Here is a 22,942-nt window from a genome sequence, read left to right on the forward strand (position 1 = left end):
CAATACCATGGCCTATTTCAGATAAAAACAAATCGTTGGCTAATAATTGTCAAACTAGTCTCGACCAACAAAAATGAGTTTTTCATTAATTATTCATTCACGCACATTACGATGGCTAGACATTACCACAGGAAGTCGTAGATTTAATGTTCAATGCGGGAATAGTTTTAATATGAAGTGGGGCAACGTATTTCGGATTAGGTATCACAACACGCCCGTCGGTGTGTCCTGGGCTGGGCTATCTGAACGATATATTTTTTTATGGAAAAGCGCTCGGACGAAGTGAAAATACTATTACTGCTTGTTACCTAATATTACAAATATTTTTATTTTATTTTTTGAGATCTAAGCATAAAAACTCACCTACACTAACTAGTAGGTACACAAAATGGAAGATTCAATAGACTAGAGAGGATTTATAAAATAGCTACTATGTAAACTCACCTCACGTGAATTCAACATATCGATATCCAACGTAATTTTGGATTTTGCAATTTCCCTTCTAATCACCATCAATGGTAGGTTAGTACTACATTAACAAATTAATAAGATAGATAGGTAAAAGCCATCGCAGTGTATCTAGATTATAAAGCAGGGTATTTTTTGGCGATCATGCTATAAACCCCCAAGTAAAAAAGCGCGCTGACACTCCCCCGAAACATTAAAAGCACATGACAAACTTTAATGCATATTGTTTACGTGTTTAAGGTTTATCCCATATTTTTCCATACTCGTGATCTCTAGCCTGTTAAACCACGCCCCCAGTAAATCCAGTTAGGACCAATTTTGTGTTTCCTTATTATTACTGTATGTACCCTGTGAGAACAAAGAATCGATACTCCCAATTTTGCAGATAGTTACACTAGCAAGAACGACAGTTTTAATTTATACGGCGGATTTTATTGCTTATGAGATATTTTAAGCTGCTGAGATGAACAAGTTCCAGATGACATTAAAACTACTATGACGTAAAAAATGCAAGATAACAGATATTGACAGTTCATGGTCGATACGTAGTCATCGAAAATATGCAATAATTCTAAAATCACCACTGGATATACGATCAGAAACGATGTAGGTATCGGTAATTTAAAATAATATGTTTTTGACGTCGTGTTTTTAAAATGCTGCATTACATTACTGGTTCTCGAGAAGTTATGAATAGGAATATGATACTTGGCAACACACTTTTCTTCTCCAATGGTGATGAATACATTTATTACATATTATTGACCGTTAGATAATAAAATGTTAACACGCTTTCGCGGCCTGCTCAATAGAAAATTTCCTACAGCCTGCAGTGGGTAATGTTATATTAATTTTGAAACCCGAGCTGTTCGCGGTGGTCAGTGACCCCGACTAGATTTTCCTCGCTGCCCAGATACAATAATAATGTTGGCAATATTAATTTAGCGCTTACAATACACGTGTTCCTGCGAGATGCTAAGTAATAAACATACAGTTTTTTTAATCCTAAATCAATCAGTAAATATTAACCGAATAAATGTATTTTAGTTTATTAAAAATACTGTCCGTAAAGTACGTACCCAGGCAATTATGCACAATTCATTCGGAAGCTTGCTTAAAAAAAACTTATTACTATGAATTCTAATGGATTTAAGTTTTGTACTATTCCATTTGATTCGTTTTTTGCGACCTGGTTTTCTATGTACACTCACTAAAAGGCAAATATATACTGACAACGAAGACAATTAACTAATCAATACAATAAAGTAGGTAAAAACTTTATTACCTACCTGTCAATACAAAATATATGTAACAAACAAATTATGAATAGTTGAAGTCTTTGTAAAAAAAAACCCCTACCTTATTAATAATAATACACTCAATAAGCATAAATCGTCAAAACCTAATAATAGATCATTATTAATTATTATTATAAACAATAAAAAACACTACACTCAAGAGGTGTAAAATCGTCCATTCTGCGAACAATGGTAACGTATTGGGAATTAATGGAGTTAACTAACGAATGAGATATGATATTATATGACATTAGAAAATTATAAATGTGTTTTGATCACTATTTGTTTCATCTCAAATAACGCAAACAATGTATAACTTAATTTTCGTTATAATTTTGAAGAATTGTTGTTTACAGTTAATTCAATGAGTGACACCAGATATTTCTTTCTATTTATTCTTTCAGAATAATTTAGAAACCATAAAATAAACAGAGAAAACGCAATAAAATAATATGTAGTTCGTCTGCGCTTGCTTGTTCTCTCTGATCAATTTTGTGAACCGAAATATTCTTGTGTTTTTATGTTTTTCCCTCTTCATAATAATTATACCTCTTTAATATTAAAGACACAAGAAAATAAAGGAATGGATAGTAAAGGATGCGATATTAAATAGTCAACATAATAAAATATTAATGGACAGCGGTCAAATCACGATATGGTGAAAACTTAATAGAGTTTTGATAAGTATAGGTTGTTCCTCGTTGCTCAAACTACTGAGTTCATATCGCACAATAAAAAATACCATTTCTTAATTTGACGACTATCCTTCGTTATATTATAACTGAGGATCTAAAAATACTGAATATACCTATAATACTTTTTAGAAGTCTAATTTACAACATATTATGCGTGTTATAGAATAGGTATATCAGTGGAATAAGATTATTGAATTATTATCAAGGGTACGTGATAAAATGGCTGCTTCAATTTCAAGATGTCTACGTAACAAAATAGTTAAGAAAAACTATGACCTGAGAATAAACAAAACACAGATATTTATAAAATACGAATAAGATTAATTATAACATTTGGGATCGAGATCATAGTGGACAAACCCAAAATTAAATGTAAGTTGCGAAAACCTAAAAAATATGACATACCTAAACAAAACAAAACCTAAAAGTACTTGAATCTAGAAATGTACGAAGTTACGAATATGCTTAGGTGAAGAAGACAAAGAATAATGCACACTTGGAAAGGATGGACGAAACAGAATACAACAGAGAAGATAGATGAGACTCAACTTCGCAAAAATCTGAATAAAACAGCAGCGCTCGAAATGGAAAAATTTACGAACCGGAGCGGTCGACAGTTTTCTGAAGATATTCACATGTTGTATGTGTTTTTTATAAAAATAAGTGTATTAGATTTTCTATTATATGGGTTATCTAGCTTATTCGGTCAAATTATTTTTTCCACGAGACGGATTGATAATTTTACCGATTTCATGAACAGGAATGGCGCTCCGGTGCGCTCCGGTCCATTTCGAGCCCTGTAAAACAGACAATCAAAGAAGAAGAGTAATGGAATTTCATTAAAATTGAGATCAATATAGAAATCTACGATGGTCAAGAATGTAGATAAGTAGCGTACTCATACGTGGATATTCGCAGATTTAAGTAGGATTTTATGGCCCCCTTGATGGTCCCAATAAATTCAACCGATGTCCATTCGCAATCGTAAAATTATAAATCTCCCAATTTCTAAACGAATTTCGCGGCCATCGACAGTAATACGGCGCACACTCACTCGTTTCAATAATTATTTGTGTCATGTAGAAAATAATTTAAAATCGAAGAGGACTGGTCGGGAAATTGCCATAACAGGTTTTCGGTCGTCACGTTATTTCACTTTGCATAATAATATTATTATTTCTCTGACGGCTGTGTTTCGATATTGTACGTTTTGTGACCGCAGATGATAATAATAATTAGTTGCCAACGGGTACTAATTTTGGATCCAGGGATGCCAAACCTAAGCACATGCAGAATCAACGCAACAACTCGAAACTTTAATAAATCCTTTGCATTGTATTAATACCGAGGAACGACGATTTATCATAAGCAATTTAAAACAATGGTGGACACTTAGTCAATAATATTATAATATAACAAATTTGGAGCCAGAAACGTTGCGGGTTGTAATACAAAATGCTTTAGAAAAAACCATTCTTGTCGACAAGAAAATGGAGGTCATTTAAATGATGTTATTTACCACACATAGATCAAAAGAAAATTAACAAATTACACTTTTATGTCAAATAAAAAATTGTGATAAAAGATTAAAATTACAAAAGATAATATAAGTATACATTTTACATCAGTCAGTCCAAGTTGACCCACCCAGTATATTTATCACGGTGTAAAATCATATTAATGTAAATTCAAAATTATTCAACTGCTTTGATAATATTTTTTTCCGCGGGATGGTGTCGTCGATTTCCATACAAACTGTATTCTCAATATTTTTTAGATAATTTCATACACCAACAGCAATAATTTTATATTCGGTATAGATGTTGCTTGTTATTTCGATGATTTAAAACGTGCATAACACAAAAACGTATTAATCTGCACGTATGCATTCATCAACGTAAAATGTCATCACACACGATAAACTAATACCTTTGTTCATATGTAATATAACAAAAACATATTACACTTGTATAAAATTTGTATCTAAAATATACCCTTGAAGCTTATCACTATGTTATGATATGAGCATAAATAATGACAATCGAATGACCCTTATAATGGGGGAAAGTTCAACAGCTACCTATAACCTCAGTAGCAAACATGCTACAATATCATGGTCAATTTTATTGGTTATAACAAAGTACGTGTTTCGTGGATGTCGAATAAATTGCATGCCGCTAATGCTTTTCTCGTAAAAAGAACAATAGCTTGAACAATAAAAACATTATATTTCTCAGATTCTAAATAATGAGGAGACGTTTAGGTTATTGTAGATGTAAATTTTGATTAAAATTAATCTCATGGCATTGATGATGACAATCATTTAATTAATAACATTGTTTATTAATTGAATTTTCATGTTTCTCATTTTATTAATGTTCAAGTGAAATTTAGTTAGATCATATTATACGAAACTCAAATAGTACCTACCTATATGTAAATAAAATCACAAGAATAACAATGTATTCAAATATAAAGTTATTGTGTGCATGAACGAGACTATCAGTAAATAACAACTATTGTAGGTATCTAACATTCATTTCTTTGAATTTTTTTCAATCACTGTCTCTCTGACAAGTCAGAGGCAACCGCGCGAGTCCAAAATGTCAACCTGAACGTGTTTACTCTAAGGCCTCCCAACATTTTTTTTCCATTTTCAATATTATTTTATTTTTAGTCAAACAAAGAGAAGCATTGACGCACGTAGGAAGTTATTTCATTATTCAAGTTATACTTCTTTTGGGGCGTTCGGTAGAGAGTGAAATTGAGAGCTGCGCGCGCACACCGTAACGAAAGTGCGCGACAGTATGAAGTTAGCTGCGAATCAGTCAGCTGTATACAAACACAAGTTTGATAGTAGAATTATTCCGTTGCCTAGGCAACGAATTTATTATTGTCGGCACACACGACACACGATTAAACGTCAGAGTGACAGCTGTTACTTTAAAAATAAAAACAACAAGAAATAATTATATAATTTAGTAATATAAGTTAAAGTGTAAAGAAATAAACCAACGGCGCTCCAATAAGCGGCCTTTTTTCTTGAGTGTGTAGTTCAACAAGATAATTAAGAGCTAGTCGATGAATCTAGGTTATCACAAGTTTTGTTTTTGTTTTGTTATGCCAAAGTATAACTTGAAACGTGCGTACATAAGTACACAAACCGATTTGTTTTTTAAGTTTTCAATTTAATAATATACGGAAATCTTGTAGGGTTCCCAATCTCTGCCAAACGCTGCGAAACATTTTGTCACAAATCGGCATACCTACCAGCGAAGAGATAAAATCGCTCTTGTATATCGAAGCAATTAATAAATATTAGCTATTATTTTTATTATTCCCGGTGACCTGACCGGAGATCAGTTCTTGGAAGTATCTTGTTTTCAGGATTATTAATTTTTATGATACTATTCGCGACTACTAATTATTATTTTTCTCTAGACGCTAAGACGCCTATTTTGTGATGAACCACGAAACAAATTTTGTGTAAACTAATTAATTTTTATAATAGTATAGGTACCAGTTTTTGTAGCAAAAATCTATGTTTTCATAGCTATTAATTCTGGTTATGTCAAATAAACAGTGGAATACCTATTACGCATTGGACATTTAATCTTAAAAGGGGTTTGTTGTTTTTACCTAATATAGATATTTAAATACCTGCGTATGTTCGACAACATAGTAATATATTATTATTACATAACTAACGAACTATTCGCAAGATTTCCTGTGATAATTTTGCTGTTGTTTGTCATTCAAAATGCCTACTTAGCAGGTGTGGCATTCGTATGTTGTTTTATGGGCTCTTAACACGCCATAATGATAATTTTAATTCGTGAAAAATATTATGATCAAGAAAACAATGATTGTTTCTATTCATATTCAAAAATGGTTTCATTCGCATGGATACGTTTATTTAAAATAAAACCTATCCAGCGTTCGAAATTTAAATGTTACCGTTTACCTACATACCTACTAAAAAATCAAATATTTTCAAATTTACAACATCTTGACTAAATTCGAATATTGAATATTTTTCTAATACCTAGTGAAGACCAAGATACGTTTGTCCGTAAACAAAAATGAACATTGTAATAACTGTTTTTAATATAAGCCTGTTTAAATACACTGAATTTCAATAAATACATTAAAAATATTGTTATAGGTATACAAAATAAATTTTTGTAGTCCTACTTTCAGTACTAACAAACCAGCATGCATGGTCATAATATTTGGCAGATTTTATTGTTTTATCGGAAGTAGCGACGCGTGGTGAAATGTGTTCGATGTGGACTATCAAAGCTACATTTTTAATCTACTATTATCCATTTTATAATCTGTATGCGGAAATATTATTATTACGACATAAAACGTTTAAATTTACTCCGCAGTGGCATTTCGTGCTCATTCCCGTATAATCAATATTAAATTGATATTATTCAATTAAACAGGAACAATTAAATGCATATTATCATATTCCCTTCTAATCTGATCTCTATATACCTAACTGCATTATTTTGAAAAGCGTTGACGTTTCATTAATAAACAATGACACTTGTTTTTTAAATCTCACTTACTTGTTATATTGTATAAGCTCCTTACACGTCTGCCGCTCTAAATATAATGTAAGAAAGGTATTAATAATAATCTGTACCCTTTTGTTTTGACAATAACACGATTATATTACATTTATGTAATAAAAACAATGAACATACCACTTTCTGTTTTCAAAATGGATTAATGGAAAATTTTATAGTCATAGACAATGATGGAATATAATATCAATGTGTTGCCAGTGTGAGGATAAAGTATACAGCATTGTTACTTGTTCAAAACCTAAATTAATGTGATTTCCAAAAATTTCGATTGAACCAGGTGTTTATAAATTATGTTGTATCATGTTTTGAACAAATTTTCCCTACAGGTACGACATGTGCAGAAGGCGCAAAGGTGGTCGCTGTACAAAGGGCACGGCCGGTAATGTCATCGATTGTTTTTTTGCTATGAACAACTGTTTTATCGACCGCGTCGCAAAATCGCACGATAAACAGATTTACCGCTGAATGATTTGAATAATATTATTATGTAATGTCAATTATTAACTTGGAAATTAACCAAAATGATTTGTCCCTTATTGCATTAGGTGATGGAGATATTATATTACTTTAATTGTTTTGAAAATATACACGACGGCTTAATATTAATTCATTCACAATAAAAATATTCCAATAAATTATTTTATTTTGATTAGGCATAAAATTAATGGAAATACTAGTAGTTTCCTTTTATAAAATGTTATGGATGAATTTGTATAGACTGTTTTGCATATTTTCATTTTGCTTTTCAGTGAATTGTGATTGGGTGATGTTGATTAACCTAATAAATGCATTTAAATATTATTTGTGTTTGCGAAATATTTTGCAGGTAAAAGGGTTAATAATTGATTTTTCGTAAACTAAAGGTGGAATGGATTCAATTTATTTAGACAACACTAAATAAATCTTAACATGCATTGCATTTTTATAATACACGTTATGTTTTGTAGTATTATTTTATAATATCTACCGTGGTTAGGTATTAATGACAATATTATACTTTGTATAATTTTTAACATAATTTTTTAATTATAATAATACGGAAATATTTAAATTGGAAGACTTCTAAAACTATATACGACTTTTCAGCTATACATGTCATAATAATCATAATATTTTGTTAGTATCTACTGAATACTAAAAATATATATATAATTAAATCTATCTCCAGAGTGTTGCAATATAATCGACACAAAAATTGTAAATCTGACATTAATTAACGACAAAATATCGAAACGACTCTTTACTCAATATATAAACTGCCATAACGAAAAAAAAACTAATAAACAAAACCTTAAATTAATTAAAAGTGATGTCGTTTTTTACAGTTTGGTACATTGTTTATCGAAATATGATTTTAAATATATGGCAAATATATAGATATAGGGTATGTAGTAGGAACGATTTACCTTATATTGACTATAATATTACGGTAGTCAGAATACTTTCGTAGGTAGGGTTTTGCGTTTTTTTTTATTAATATAAATTTCAGCTATGTCAGCATACCTCTGTGTCACCGCATTTATTCAGACGAAGGCTACCGGAATTATTCGACCGGAATATTGCCGGACTATTTGTTTTTATTAGAGGATGTAAAGACTGACAATCATAATGATTAAATGGCTATTACGGAATCGGTAGACATAAAAAACTATTATTATTTCGCATTATTTCTTTGCGACAGTTTACGAAAACCGTAAACAGAATAAGTTGTCAATACTTACCTAAGAATCATTTTCACCTTCACCATATACGAATCATGTCGAACAAATGGATTATAAAATTCAAAAATGTACTTAATTAGCAGTAGCGTGCGGTGACTTTTGCCTGAAGGGATGCTGTTGAAAAAACCTTACTACACACTACAAATAATATTATTTACATACGCCATACAGTTTTCTGACTAATTTAACCATGCTCGAATAAGTAGTCTGTATTATATCAGTTATTTTCTAAAAAAAATGTACGTTATATTAAATCAAAATAAGTATAGAATTATTAGATAAAATTTAATAAAGTAAAATTCATACAATTGCATAATAAATATAGAGTATTACAGTACTTTATCGATTATTTCTGTCGATGAACCCCATGCATATAATATAAACTGCACGCCACTAGTACATTATATAATTCATTTATAATTTGACTAATAAAACAACAAAGAAAAATACCTTTGTCGGGTCGATCATTTCGAAATAGAGATTTAAAAAACAGCACTCATTTCTAGGGTTAGAAAATATCCGTTGTATTATTTTTAATGTACGCTTTTTTTAAATTCGAAATCTTTTTAAATGGTATAATATCCAATGATTTATCGACTACATGAAAATATTAGCTAGAAGACTGCCAATGATCGGTTGTGTCTTTATTATTAGAATTAACATCGTATTTATAATACATAAAGTAGTATTAGAATCGATCGGAATACGTGACGTTTATTAATAATTATTGTGTTATACCTACCCTCCATTATCCTTGATCTATCATCTAATATTAATATTTTTTACAGATACTAGTTGAATCTAGGTTCCTGAAAAGAAAACACCAGCAGCATCATTCGCGGAGATTCATCAAAGCGTAGACAACGTTGGAGATTGTTGTAGGATTTGTTTCAAAAAATAATATATTTTGTGTTTTTTCTTTGCATGATCGCAGACTTGACATGTGCAGGCGACAGTACGCGAATGACGTTTGCAATAGGGGAACAGCAGGTAGGGTCGATTAATTTTGTGAATCGCCACTTCTTCAAACAAAACAATTCTGCACGACTGCCATGGTCTCTTCAACTCTTTCACTCCCCCATCTGACGGAACCCACTCTCGACTTCTTACACCCCATTATTGTCTTTCTGTCTGCAACTACAATTATTATCAACGTGTAAAACATCTTTCGTTTGACACTTACTTTGTACAGCACTATATTATAGTTATTATCCTATCGACAATCTTTCCATGAAAAGGGCCATAAACAATAAAATTAATATTGATTGCTTATTTGTTCTTTACTAAATATTATATTCACTTCACTCTATTCACTACTTTTATATCCACTCTCACTATACCTAATAATAATTAAGACACCGTTTGTACATAAAGTAAAAGTTGTACATACAAATTTATATTATTTTTTTATTATCTACAACATTTTTTATCATTCTATTATTGAGAGTATTATTGTTTATCAAATTTAAAAAATATATATATTGCATTTCTAATCTTTTTGCATAGGTGCCTATTTCTTCAAGTAATCTCTGCTCGTATCTGCCAACACCGTTGAATTCTTTTTAATGATAATGATTAATTAGTATATTGTCTTCCACTGATTTTTCAGTACGTATATCTCTCATTCAATGCATACTTTGTGTAAATATAATATTTATACACAGCAAAATATCTTCCTGTATTAGTTTTTTCTTTTATTGTGTTTCAGCCTTCTCTACTCTCCGCATTTTAGGTATATTATATATTATCATATTTTACAACATTTTCTTCTAGCAATCCTCATAAACGATCTACTCTGGTATCATCGATGGATTTATCATTACGTCTTCTTCATAGTAATTTATTCTTTAAGTATTTATTGATTCCTTCCCAATAACTGCTATAAATATATTTCCTAAATATTATGTATTATTAATCGTATTTAAAGAAATGCTTTATTGTTGTACATTTTTCATTAATAATAGTATCACACTCCTTCATATTATAATTATTATAATAAATACATGCATCCAGAATGTATTTGTAACTTTCATTTATTTCCATACTACTCGTAAGGCGTAAAATAAATTAGTCATTTCAATTTTAAATAGTAATATAAAAACCATAGTATTAAAGTAATTATTAATAATTTTATTCTCAATTATATATAAATACTACGTAGGTATTTGTAAATTAGTACAATGCTGTAATAGTGCTTTAATAATGACTTTGACAATATCTTGTACAGACTGAACCTAACAAATATTGTGATGTTCAAATAAAATTAAATGCTTATTTTAAATAATATATACCAATCTATACGTAGGTACCTCGGCTATGTCGGCAATTTCACTTGCTGTCAATTCCAATGAGATAATAACAGCAGAGGAGGCAATGTGAACCTATCACCTTATTTGCTCAACCTGTTACTAGCAACACTCACCCATTGCAGTTACACAATACCAATAATAATTTAGCATCGTGTAAACATTTTCATATTTGACATTATGATCTTGTAAAATGGAACAAGTTTCAAACATGTGAGGCAATTATAATATAACTCATTCATTATTCAAAGCTATTCATGTTTTAATATTAATTCTTCTGTGTAATCTAAGGTTACCATAGAGTATAGACGCCACCGTAATTTTATTCATATTAATTACAAAACAATATTCTTATAATATATTGTATTCCATAAAAAGGAAAACAAACAGTTCCAGTGAGTATTATATAAGCACCGACTCGTAGATATAAAAAAAAACAAATGCAAACAGATCGTATCAATTAGTGAAGTTTTCACATTTATCTATAAAATTGTACATAGATAGCGATGCAATGAAACCTGAAAGAGAGCAATAATAGTGGAGTAATTAAAAATAAGCAGGAATAATAAAATCATTTAGCCACACAATAAAAATACTACTTAATTTAATTAAAATTAATGACGAAAAAACAACAAAAAAAGTACCTAGCTAATAAAATTAACTGTTCGAATAAGAAACTAGTCAGAAACCAATCAGGTTATCAGCTGCCGTGCGGAATAGGTAATCGATATAATATTATTCGTATACCTATCCAATACTAGATACCAATAATTACTCACTGATTCTACTTCATATTATGCAAACGCCAATCATAATTTATAATAATCGAATTAAATAATATTTAAGTTTCATTCCATTGTAATGGATGTACAGATAATTAATTAAATTAATTATCAATTTAGTAAATAAAGAAATTTATTGTAAAATCATATTGGTGTGAATATAGCAGGAAGTTTTTTAAAGCTTTATTTATGGCACTAGAGTTTACAATATAATAAACAAGGCGGTGTGAAATTAGAAAAATCATGGTAAATTTTGTGCAAATTTTTACATTAAAAGTTGCAATATTTGCCAGACTTTAATATTTAATTAATTCAGTCTAATTTTGCAATGTGCGGCTTGCGTTTCTTCTCTCCTATCTACGAAGATAATAGGATGGCCCAACTAAACAGAGTTGTATTATTCAAACAAAAATACATATATAAAACAAATAAATATGTTGGTACTTATATCCCATATAATGATTTTTAAAAAAAACTATAAATATGTATCAAAGTAAAATTAATTGTTAATTGTTTTACCTAATAACTAGGTATAACACCACATAAACCATTAAAAATAATAACCCAACCCATATGTTATAAACGTACATGTACCTATTGTAAAATAATAATATTGTTTAGTTTAATAATTATATTAAATTCGAAGTAAGTAAACAATTAGGTACTAGGTATTAGAATATTAAATTTCTCTAGACTAATTCCCAACAACCAACTGAAACAGTATTACGATTTGACAGCTAAAAACGTACGTCACTTTTTAATTCTAATATTTTATTAAATTTATATATACGTTTAACTCAACGCACCGCCGATTATAACATAGATATAGATACATCATTATAATTTATATTTGTCTTGATTTATCTCTACCGCATGAGAGAAAACATACGCGAAAAAAAACTGTCCGGTGCAAATAAAGTAATCGTTTTTTTTAATCGGGTCGTGAAAGAAAAAAAATGATGGATACTTAACTTTCATAATAGATGACTGAGAATATTGACAGGTGTATAGGCAAACTTTTTTGTGTCACTAATCCGTCCCTGTTGCGTAGTATTTTTTGTAGCATGACATTTTCACAACACTGGTGTTGTAGTGTTATTACTTCTCGGCTTTTAAATACAATTAACCAGCTTTACCGGTGTTTTATTTCACGCCAACTTCGCTTTTACATTGCCAAGACGCGGTATTGCCTAACAATGGAATAATTGCACGAATAATTTCGGTAAAAAACTGATTCAATTGTATGATGAGACATGAAAATGTGCAAATTTAATGCAATTTCACAGTGTTGGTGAACATTTTAGTCAGACAGATAAAGTATACAAAATATCGGAATTCATCCGAGAAATATAATTATAACCATCACGATAATCACGATTTGGACAGATATAATATTGTCATCTTAAATTATGAGGTACACATTCAATAATTATACTAATAATTATGTATATTCAATATTAAAAAATGTCTAAAATGGAATTTACACACACAGTTATAATTGTTATGAGTGACCACATTTTACATGCATTTAACACTATCGTTTTTTGTGTAACAAAAACTCATTACCTACAGTTTGTTATAAATTTATAAAGTGTATTTTAAATGATTCAGCCAGTCATATTTTTCTGTTGATTAAATGACTCGGTTCCGTGAATATTAGATTTAATCCGCATAACGGTCCGATAGCTCAATTGGACAAGAGCGAACAAGGCAATAAAAAGGTTTGAGATTTAAGTCATTGGTTCAACATTGACACCTCGTATCTGACATTCAATACTTTTGAAAGGGGGGAGTTAAAATGTTATGGGTACAAAAACTATTAAAAAAATTAAATTAAATAAAAACAAAAATAATTTAGTTTGTTTTTATTTAATTTGATTATCTGTGTTTTATAATATTTTAATTCCACCTATCGAAAATATTGAATGTTAGATACGAGGTGTCAATGTTAGAACATCGATAGCATGTTTTGTGAGGTACCTATTTCAAAATCATGTGTTTTCAATAAGAATAATTTAACATTTTTTAGTCTTCATAATAGACTTATAAGCATAGATGCATATAAGCAATGCTTCCTTATTTCTCTGTTGATTAGGTATAAATTAATATGAGATACTTAGTTTCAATTTTTATCAAGAGAAAAAATAGTAGCAAACTATTAATAATTGACAGATTACGTTCTATTGAAACGTACTGATAGTTAGCATTAACTGTATCCTCCGCATAACATGAACAAGGTTGATGAGACCTTCATTTCATTTCGATCTGAAAACAGCCTATGTTTATAAACTTATGTTTTTACCTGATGCACGATTATGATAGGTTAGATGCATTTTGGTACATATTATATTATATTGTAGTTCCCGCCTTTTCAACTTTCAAAATTAACAGACGCATCATTATTTTATTGCAAGATCATTTTTGATGCACGTATTTTTGCAAAATAAATGGCAACATTTCCACAAATGTCACAAAGTTACGTTTGATTCAAATAAGTTAGGTATTTGATTCGATTTCAGTGATCAATCATAATAACTTATTGAAATTGCTCTGGTACACGAGATTGCAGAATCGTAGTAATGTGTAATGAAAGATTACATTGTTTTAAGAACATTGCCTAATAAATCGTGACAAAATATTTCATAGATTTCCAATAACTGCCTCAACATAATTTGAGAAAGCTTACATGATTTGGGGTTTAGGGTATTTTGATTTCTCATTATAAAATATAAATTAACCCTTATAATATCTACATTTATATTCAGTCATAGTTTAGCTTAGTTTACATTTATTACAATAAACCCCTTTGTGTGGCAACATTGTAAATAAATTAATACGTTAGTTGTAAATTTTAAGTAAGTAGGTATACTTCTTATCTAATTAAATAATTCTATAGCCAAAAATGAAAAAAAAACACGTTGGATGCATATTGACTCTCTTACATAAATTGTTTCATAATATTAATATTTATAGTTTTATCGAGTTTTTCGATGTTATCATGTGGGTAATTAATAATTAAGACCAGCAGAAATCTTTGTTTCTATTCGCGAATTTCTCAATACAAGATTTCATTATAATTTGTTACTTAATTGGCAGGTATTGGTTAATGTTTTTTTAAATAACAAAGGAGTATAACTATTCACTACTTGCATAACCCGTTAGGTTGTATATTTTATGTTTAATGTCATGGATAAGAATATGTTCACCTTTAATCTATGTTATATTCTCATTTTTCAATACTCTGCAATAAGAATTAGAATTTAAATTGAAATTCCATCAAATAGATACTCACTCCGCAGCTTATAATATTTTTTTAAAGTACGATTTAACTTAGATAGCTCCAACTAAAATAACGCAGTTTATGAAAATATAATAGCAACATTTTGACTATAAACAGAAGAAGCCTTATATACGTTACTTCTGTTATGACATTTGAAATTATTCAGTAAAAATGGTAAATAATTAGTAATTTAACAAATCAATATTAACATCATTCGGTCAGCTGCTATTCTGATTTTCCATCTCACGTAATTGCTGCCATTTTGTATATCCATTGTGATTACTTTAGTGCAGTTATAAACGGTTTTACACGGATTTTTCAACTAAATAATAATGTCAAAATGTAGTATTATTAATTCCTTATCTACTCATTATGGATTATCTATTTATACGCCGAGCAATAAATCAGCAAATATAATCTCATATCAGTAGTGTAAAGTTGCAATGCAAACTCACTTTTAGCTAACCAAATCAGAACACTAGTGGTTCTTTTTTTAACTTCAATTTCATATATTTAGGATCCATCTCTATAGAAGGAGGTTTTCCACATTTTTGGCTATATACCTAATTATTATTTAGCATAGTAATAAAATAATTAAACTTAAAACGTTGAAGAGAACATAATATTGTGTTGCTCATCATGCAATGTAAAAATATTTCTTTAACAAAAAAAACTTGCATCAGTTAAAACCGGGTCACGGGAATACATATAATTTATTAGTATTACATTTGGTTTTAAATTATAGTGTTATGCTCTTTCCTTTTGGACTTGTATAATGGTAATTTAATATCAAGCCTTCGCAATGTTGACAGAACGAAAAAATATTTTTCGAAAGATATCTTCAATCAGACTTTGTATTTTATTGCACGATACTTTTATGTAAATAATGTCGGCTTGCTTTGCTATAAATATTATTACTTCATTATTTCAAATAACAAATTTTATTAGCTTAATCTTAAAAACTTACTGCGAATTTATAACACATAATATTTCTTAAAATACATTTTTAATAGAAACAAAATGCTCACTTAAATTAAAATAATAGTTATTATTTTTTTATATCTATTGAATAATACAATGTATTAAATTTATCTTAATTTATATTTTGAATAACAATATTACGTTATTATTTGTTATGTAACTATTGAAATATTTTGTATAAATTCTAACGAATCTTTGGATATGTATATAATTTGTGGTAGGTATTAACAAAACATAATAATGTAAATGCAATAGTGTGAATATATTGATAAACGGATAATCATCACTGCCTGGTGGTCAGATCATAGAACTGACTTGTAGATAATAATGTTGAAATATATAATTTAATTTATATTACTTCATCACATTTTAAATACATATTAGATAAAAATGAGTCGCCCATTTCCAAAAATTAACTGAATATGCCGTTTTATTCCTTTTTCAAAGTCGCAAACACATATTCTATAAACATTTCCAAAACTAGTCGTTTGCAGTCAGTATAACGATTAAAAATATCATCCAATTTCAAAATGGATCTTGTCCGTATGGTGGCAATTTTCAAATATTATCTTTTCCGTTGTTACAGAGTGAGTATTTTCAAACTTTTGCTCAAGAAAGTGTAATATCATGTTCCGCAAAACTTTCAAGTGTTTGATTGGAAAAGCTCTCTAGTTAAAATATTAAAAGCACCCGCCTAATGGCCCAAGAAAAAAATGATTATTTTTTATATGTGTTGCACACTCGTTTTTGTGAATATCTCAAAATAAAACAAAATGGTTTTTGGAACAAGGTAAATTTTGGAAACAGGCGAATATAATTAAATCAAATATTCTGTACACGTCACGATATAATTATTTTTAAATGTGATGATTCTGAGTTATCAAACGTATCCGTGCTATAGACAGAATTGATATTATTATTAAAACAAATTATAGCTTCATATAAAATGAATGCCTTTATTAATAAGCATTTAATATAACAAACCACTTTATTTTTTAATAATATATTAACACTACTACCACTTACCTATTCTTAAGCGCTTTGGATATATATTATTCTTAAGTCGTATGCACACTGGAGTTGGCAACATCATAAAACACACAACTCGGCTTACTGTTCAATTAAATCTAAAGAGTAAAACAATAACAATAACGGATTCAATAGTGCCCGATAGCGCAGTGTATGCTAAATGAAATAATGTTATTTATAATAAATATTTTATGCGGTTGTTACTTTTTTCTCTGTGTGTATACGACTTTATGCTGTTAATACTGATTTATTAGCTTCTTATTTGTAACAGTAAGTATTTATTTAATAATTATTTTGTTTTTTAACTGCAAATACTGCAAATATTTTTATATTATGCTCTACATACAATATTATTTATTGTACACTACTTATATTAGTGTTGCATTCATGATAATAATTTTCATTTTTTTTAAAGCTTCCTACCCTAAACGCAATTTTTCTCAATATCATAAAATTTCTACATATTTTCTTCCTCTCCAAACTATTTAAAATGATATTGAACCTGTTTTATATTTTTTGTAATTTAAAAGCATTGCTAATAATTAAAATGATTAAATTAGATAACTATGATACTTATTAGATTTTCAATCTTTTATAATACAACACTATCCCAGAAGCATTCATTCATCTCAAAGCAGTTGCATTATTTTTTAATTTTAAATATGAGAATGGAATAATTTATTACACTTCCATCGATTTAATGTCTTTTTTCATCTCCTCCAACTATAATTCCGTTAAGAAAAGTATAAAAAACATACCTAAAAAATATTAAAATTTTATATCAATTTCTAAGAAAAGTAAACATAATTAATTACATAATACGATATTATTACTAGTCAGTTGAATGAGTAGATATACTTGTCCAATAAATATGTAAAACAGGGAAAATTAAATTTATTTTATTGCCTTCGGTAAATAATTGTATTTTATTTGTATAGGATTTGCCTACGTTGGTGGAGCGTGCGTCGTGAACAAGAGGTTGGAGAAGGTGAACTCCGTGGCTATCATTGAAGATACCGGTGGCTTCTCAGGAATCATCGTTGCCGCTCACGAAGTTGGACATTTGTAAGTAAACCAAATAAGTTGCTTCCTTCAACTCTCAAGTGGATATGGTAGGACTGAGTTACTACACTAGCCTACCACTTACAAGCCTCCCCTAAGAGCATCGGCGTAGCTTTCAAATGACATGAGCATGCAAACTATTGAGGCCCAGTTGGATAAGGGGCCGGAATTCCCAGTCTGAAATTTGGCTTTAACGAATGGCATTTTACATAGTTTCAAAAATAAATCTTAGATATTTATAATGACATTAATATGGACGAATCATCTGGGGAAAAAAATGACACTCACTTTATTGTCGGGTCTGCCGAATGGCATAATCTGTTCTAACGTCATTACAATAAAGGTGATATTGCTTTAAATTCCTGATGCTTTTTGTTGGGTCTGCCGGATGGTTCGGTTCGAACGGGTTCGCTCAAATGAACATTGAAACATTAGAACATTAGAAACACTGCTCTAACGCCATTACAATAAAGGTCATATTGCTATAAATTCCCGATGCGTGATATTGCATAATGGAAATTGCATGACGTCTACCTATACATGCGAATGCGCGAATTTACTTGCTAGCTACTGTATTGAGTGCGTCGTCCATTGATAATGTCATTGCATGTAGGTAATTATATTACGTGAAACATTTGGTATGGCAATTCTTGTTTATAAACATAGAAGGCGATTGGGTTTCTCCTGAGAGTAATGACATTTATACTAAAGAGCCGTATTTTTCGGCAAAATGAAGCTGTATTTCTAGCGTATAATGCACAGTAGAACAACGATTTTATTATTATCAATTTAACTATGAAACGTTATAACATCGTGTTGCTTCTCAGTACGACTACCAAATTTAAACACAACATAGTTAACCATATGTTATACTAAAATAACTAAAAATAATTACCACTAACTTTATATTTAATACAAAAATAATAAATTTCAGCAACACATGCTTGCTGTTTTTAAATGCATGTAATCAGCAAAATATTTTTTTTCCGGCGACGTTTTTAATTTTTTTTTAAATTCAGCCGTATAAATTCTATCTTACTCTTACGCATAGAGCGAAGATATAAGCGTACCGAATGCTTACTCACTCGCACTTATGCTTCGTTTTTGTTCACGCCTTGGGTATGCCTTATTTTTGCATAGAGGGCCAATATTTCTATCTACTCGGCTGTCTAAAGAGATGTCATAAAACAAACAAAACTGGAATTTTGCTGCTTTTGTTATATTCTTCTTTTTGTATCATATCCATTACCGGATGTCGTAGATGATTTTGGCAATATTTCCTGTCTCCCATTGCTCCAACATTAATGTAGTACTAAGCTCAAACCAGTCTGAAATTTTTGACCTAGGACCTTGTTTTTGCTTAGCTCCCTTGAATGATAATAAAATAAATGCAGAAGTTGATATTTGCCAAGTTGTATCATTTTATATTATCTGTCATGTAAACAATAATTACTATTTCAATTAATGAAAACCTATTGTTTGATTAGTGACCATGGTTGTCCTTATAATTGTGCTTATTAACTATCAATGATGGTAAGTCAAAATGGCGAAAGGAATAAAGAGACAAAAGACATAGTAAAAAAACAACGCGTATAACACGTGGAGTGTCTGCCTTTGTGTATATTTATGAATTTATTGATGATTATGAAAGTATGTGAGGGACAATAAAGTTCTAATATAATAGGTTTATACTTTCTGTATGATTTCGTAATTATATGTGAGACTGTAGTCTTCTCCAGGAAATTTATACACAGTTGGTACTGATATAATATTATAATTAAATCACGTTTTATGTCAGTATCTTAAAGTTTTACATCCACATGTTATTAGGTTGGGAGCAGTCCATGACGGAAGTCCGCCACCATCTTACTTGGGAGGACCAGGAGCCGAAAAGTGTCGCTGGGAAGATGGATTCATCATGTCAGATCTCCGCCACACCGAGAAAGGATTCCGATGGTCACCGTGCAGTGTTCTTAGTTTCCATCATTTCCTCAAGTACAAATATCATTATTACTATATTTTAATAATGTATGTGAACCTTGTAACGTATTATACCCACATTATCAACCAATCAATCACATTTTATTTATTTCACATAATATAGTGAACTTTACAAATCAATTCACAACATGGCATTTAAAAACAAAGAAATAGTAAGTATTAAAAAAATATAATATATAAAAAAGAAATAGATGCAGTATTAAGTTATTAAACAGTAGAAAGAGTAAATACAAATTAAATACAAAGAAGTAGTACACCGAATGAGCAAAGTAGACCCTATTTTAAGAATTCATAAAACAATGCCCACATATTATACTCATCTCACATACGTGGAATATGACAATATCCGAAACGATTTGTTTGAACAGAGTTATTGCCCTCTCAATTTGCATTACCAAAGGAAGGTTATTTCTGCATCTTGAGAGAACAAACAACTGATGCTCCCGATTTCTACACACAGGATTCTCATTTACACGCGTATAAGTCTAAAAAAAATACGTGGCCAAATATAAAATCGTCTAATATTTAAACTACAGTATGTAAGCATACCCGGTTTCCCGGATCCCAAACAATTTCTCGACTCTGAAATCCCGAGACTTCATGGGATCGGTTACTAAGGCTACTGATTAAATTTGCTACAAGTTTCGCATTGAAGATTCATTTGTACTAGTAGCAAACGTTACAATTTCCAATATGCCTTTGTTTTTTCAAACACCCAAAGGATAGGATGTTGTATTAATATTATTTTTTTTCTTTTCCAGTGGTGATACAGCGACTTGCCTTTACAATTCTCCACACGAGGATGAATCGTTACCAAGAGTGTTGCCAGGAAAGCTACTCTCGTTAGATGCGCAGTGCAGAAAAGACCGAGGGACAAGGTGGGTAACATTTTAGGTTACAACCTCCGCCAGTGACGACCCTAGATAAAATGCCGCCCCTAGGCAGCGCCAGAATGTCGCCTCATTTTTTATACAGTATTTTTATTATCCTTACATGAGTCCAATATCTAATAAAAGTGTTGTATGGATACATTACTAACAAAATATCACACTAATTATTCGCAAATCTGCACGTGTCGTTTCTGATCACCAAGAACGTCGAAAGGCAACGTAAGTAACTTAGATAATCGCGAACCCGACAAAACCAGTGAGCTGAATTTTTAATGGATATATATTTTCCTTATTACTTAGTTTAGGTAGCTATTTCTATACATTTCAAATGATTCTCCTCGATTTGCCGCCCTTCGCGTAAATGCCGCCCTCAAGCGACGCTCAATCTGCCTACCCCCACAGGACGTCACTGACCTCCGCTGTAGGCTTAGGAGAAGAGTTTAGTCAACAAAAGCCAAAATTAATAATATTATATCTCGGTTTTTTATAAATTAAAAATATTTATGAAAAACAAATAGGTATAATATGATGATATTAATATTAGACTCGTATCTGTTCTGGCAGAACACACTAACTGGAGAATACTAGATTTGAGTAATTTAACTTTGAAGTTGTTAAAATGTTTGAAATAATGGTCCATCATGTGAGTTTATTAAGTAATCGTAAAAAGGATGACTTTAAAATAAAGACTGTTTATTTATCAAGAAGGTTTCCAGACGGTAAAGTTTGAAATAAGGAACATTTTGGTACTAACTCAATAATATGTCATTTTTTTGAATTAGTGTCTTCTGCCAGAACAGTGACGAGATATTATTATTATGGAATTTCATATTGATTATTGAAATTATACTTTGGAGGGTAGATAAACCCACTGGTTCAATAATGATAATTATTCATTCGAATTATTCAAAATTCTAAATGATGTACCTACTCACAGAACAGTTAATAAATACAAATAAGAAGCCACTCGTTATAGACCAGTGGTAGAGAACCTATGGCACGCGAATGTTTTATTATGAAGAGAAAAATAATACCTATAATAATAATGAATAACAGATCGCATTGAATAAAAAATAGCAGACACATGCTTTTCAAGAATAAGCATACGTCATAAGGCCGTCGGTCCTTAGGTTTTATACGACATATATAATATTATCGCACTAACCTCATCAGGCGGCGGGTTGAGACCACTGTAGCGAGAGAATGCCTAATCTGATAGGAGTAATTCTGGTGTTAATTTGTGCATAGAGAACCAAACTAAGTAATACAGTAAATAACAATTTCAGTTATATCCACAAAAATGGCTGTACCAAATAAGAAGATACGTAGCAGAGCTAGTAGTAGTAATTCTGGCAGACAGTTTCAAAATTGGTGGACCGAAATGTACGGCGTAATTGAAAAAAGTGGTAAAGCTCTATGTGTGCTATCTTATGTGAGTGGTATCTAGAACGTCATCACTTTTAAATTAAAAAAAAACTATTTTTTCCTCATGGAAAACTGCTCGGCACGTCAGACAGTTGAAACATATGCATGAAAAACACGCGTACGTAAAAAGGTTCGCCAACCCTATTATAGACTAAACATTTGAAATGAAATTTGCTGTATGACTTAATGACGGTCAGGCCATAAAATCCGAAAAAATACAAAGCCTCCTAAATGTCATGAAATATTAAACGCGTGTTTTATTTACGTGACAAACTTTATTGCAGACGTAACTATTGAAAATACCATAATTATTATTCTTTCATATTTCCCCACACTCAACATTAATTAAACCTTCTTATAGCTTCACTCAGAAGGAAACCAACTTCTCATTACTTTAAGTTCTATG

At 30.2% G+C, this 22,942-nt stretch overlaps 2 protein-coding genes across 3 annotated transcripts in view; one reads left to right on the forward strand and one right to left on the reverse strand.

Moving 5' to 3' along the window:
* Positions 1–7,172, reverse strand: part of LOC147078101 (homologous-pairing protein 2 homolog) — a 44,909-nt gene extending 37,737 nt beyond the window's left edge. Inside the window, exon 1 of the mRNA XM_085961200.1 lies at positions 7,039–7,172. The gene's annotated coding sequence lies outside the window, so the exon portion shown is untranslated. The remainder of the gene's footprint in view (positions 1–7,038) is intronic.
* sona (sol narae metalloprotease) overlaps positions 1–22,942 on the forward strand; it is a 304,986-nt gene that overhangs the window by 270,750 nt on the left and 11,294 nt on the right. For both annotated transcript variants that reach the window (XM_085961198.1, XM_085961199.1), the window contains exons 9-12: positions 9,715–9,770; positions 18,097–18,223; positions 20,051–20,215; positions 20,983–21,099. In XM_085961198.1, the coding sequence (XP_085817324.1) occupies positions 9,715–9,770; positions 18,097–18,223; positions 20,051–20,215; positions 20,983–21,099 (465 nt within the window). The remainder of the gene's footprint in view (positions 1–9,714; positions 9,771–18,096; positions 18,224–20,050; positions 20,216–20,982; positions 21,100–22,942) is intronic.

Source organism: Rhyacophila brunnea, unplaced genomic scaffold (genome assembly GCF_057557595.1).
Source record: "Rhyacophila brunnea isolate RB1 unplaced genomic scaffold, BYU_Rbru_1.0 scaffold_12, whole genome shotgun sequence".
In the NCBI taxonomy this organism is placed as follows: Eukaryota; Metazoa; Arthropoda; class Insecta; order Trichoptera; family Rhyacophilidae; genus Rhyacophila; species Rhyacophila brunnea.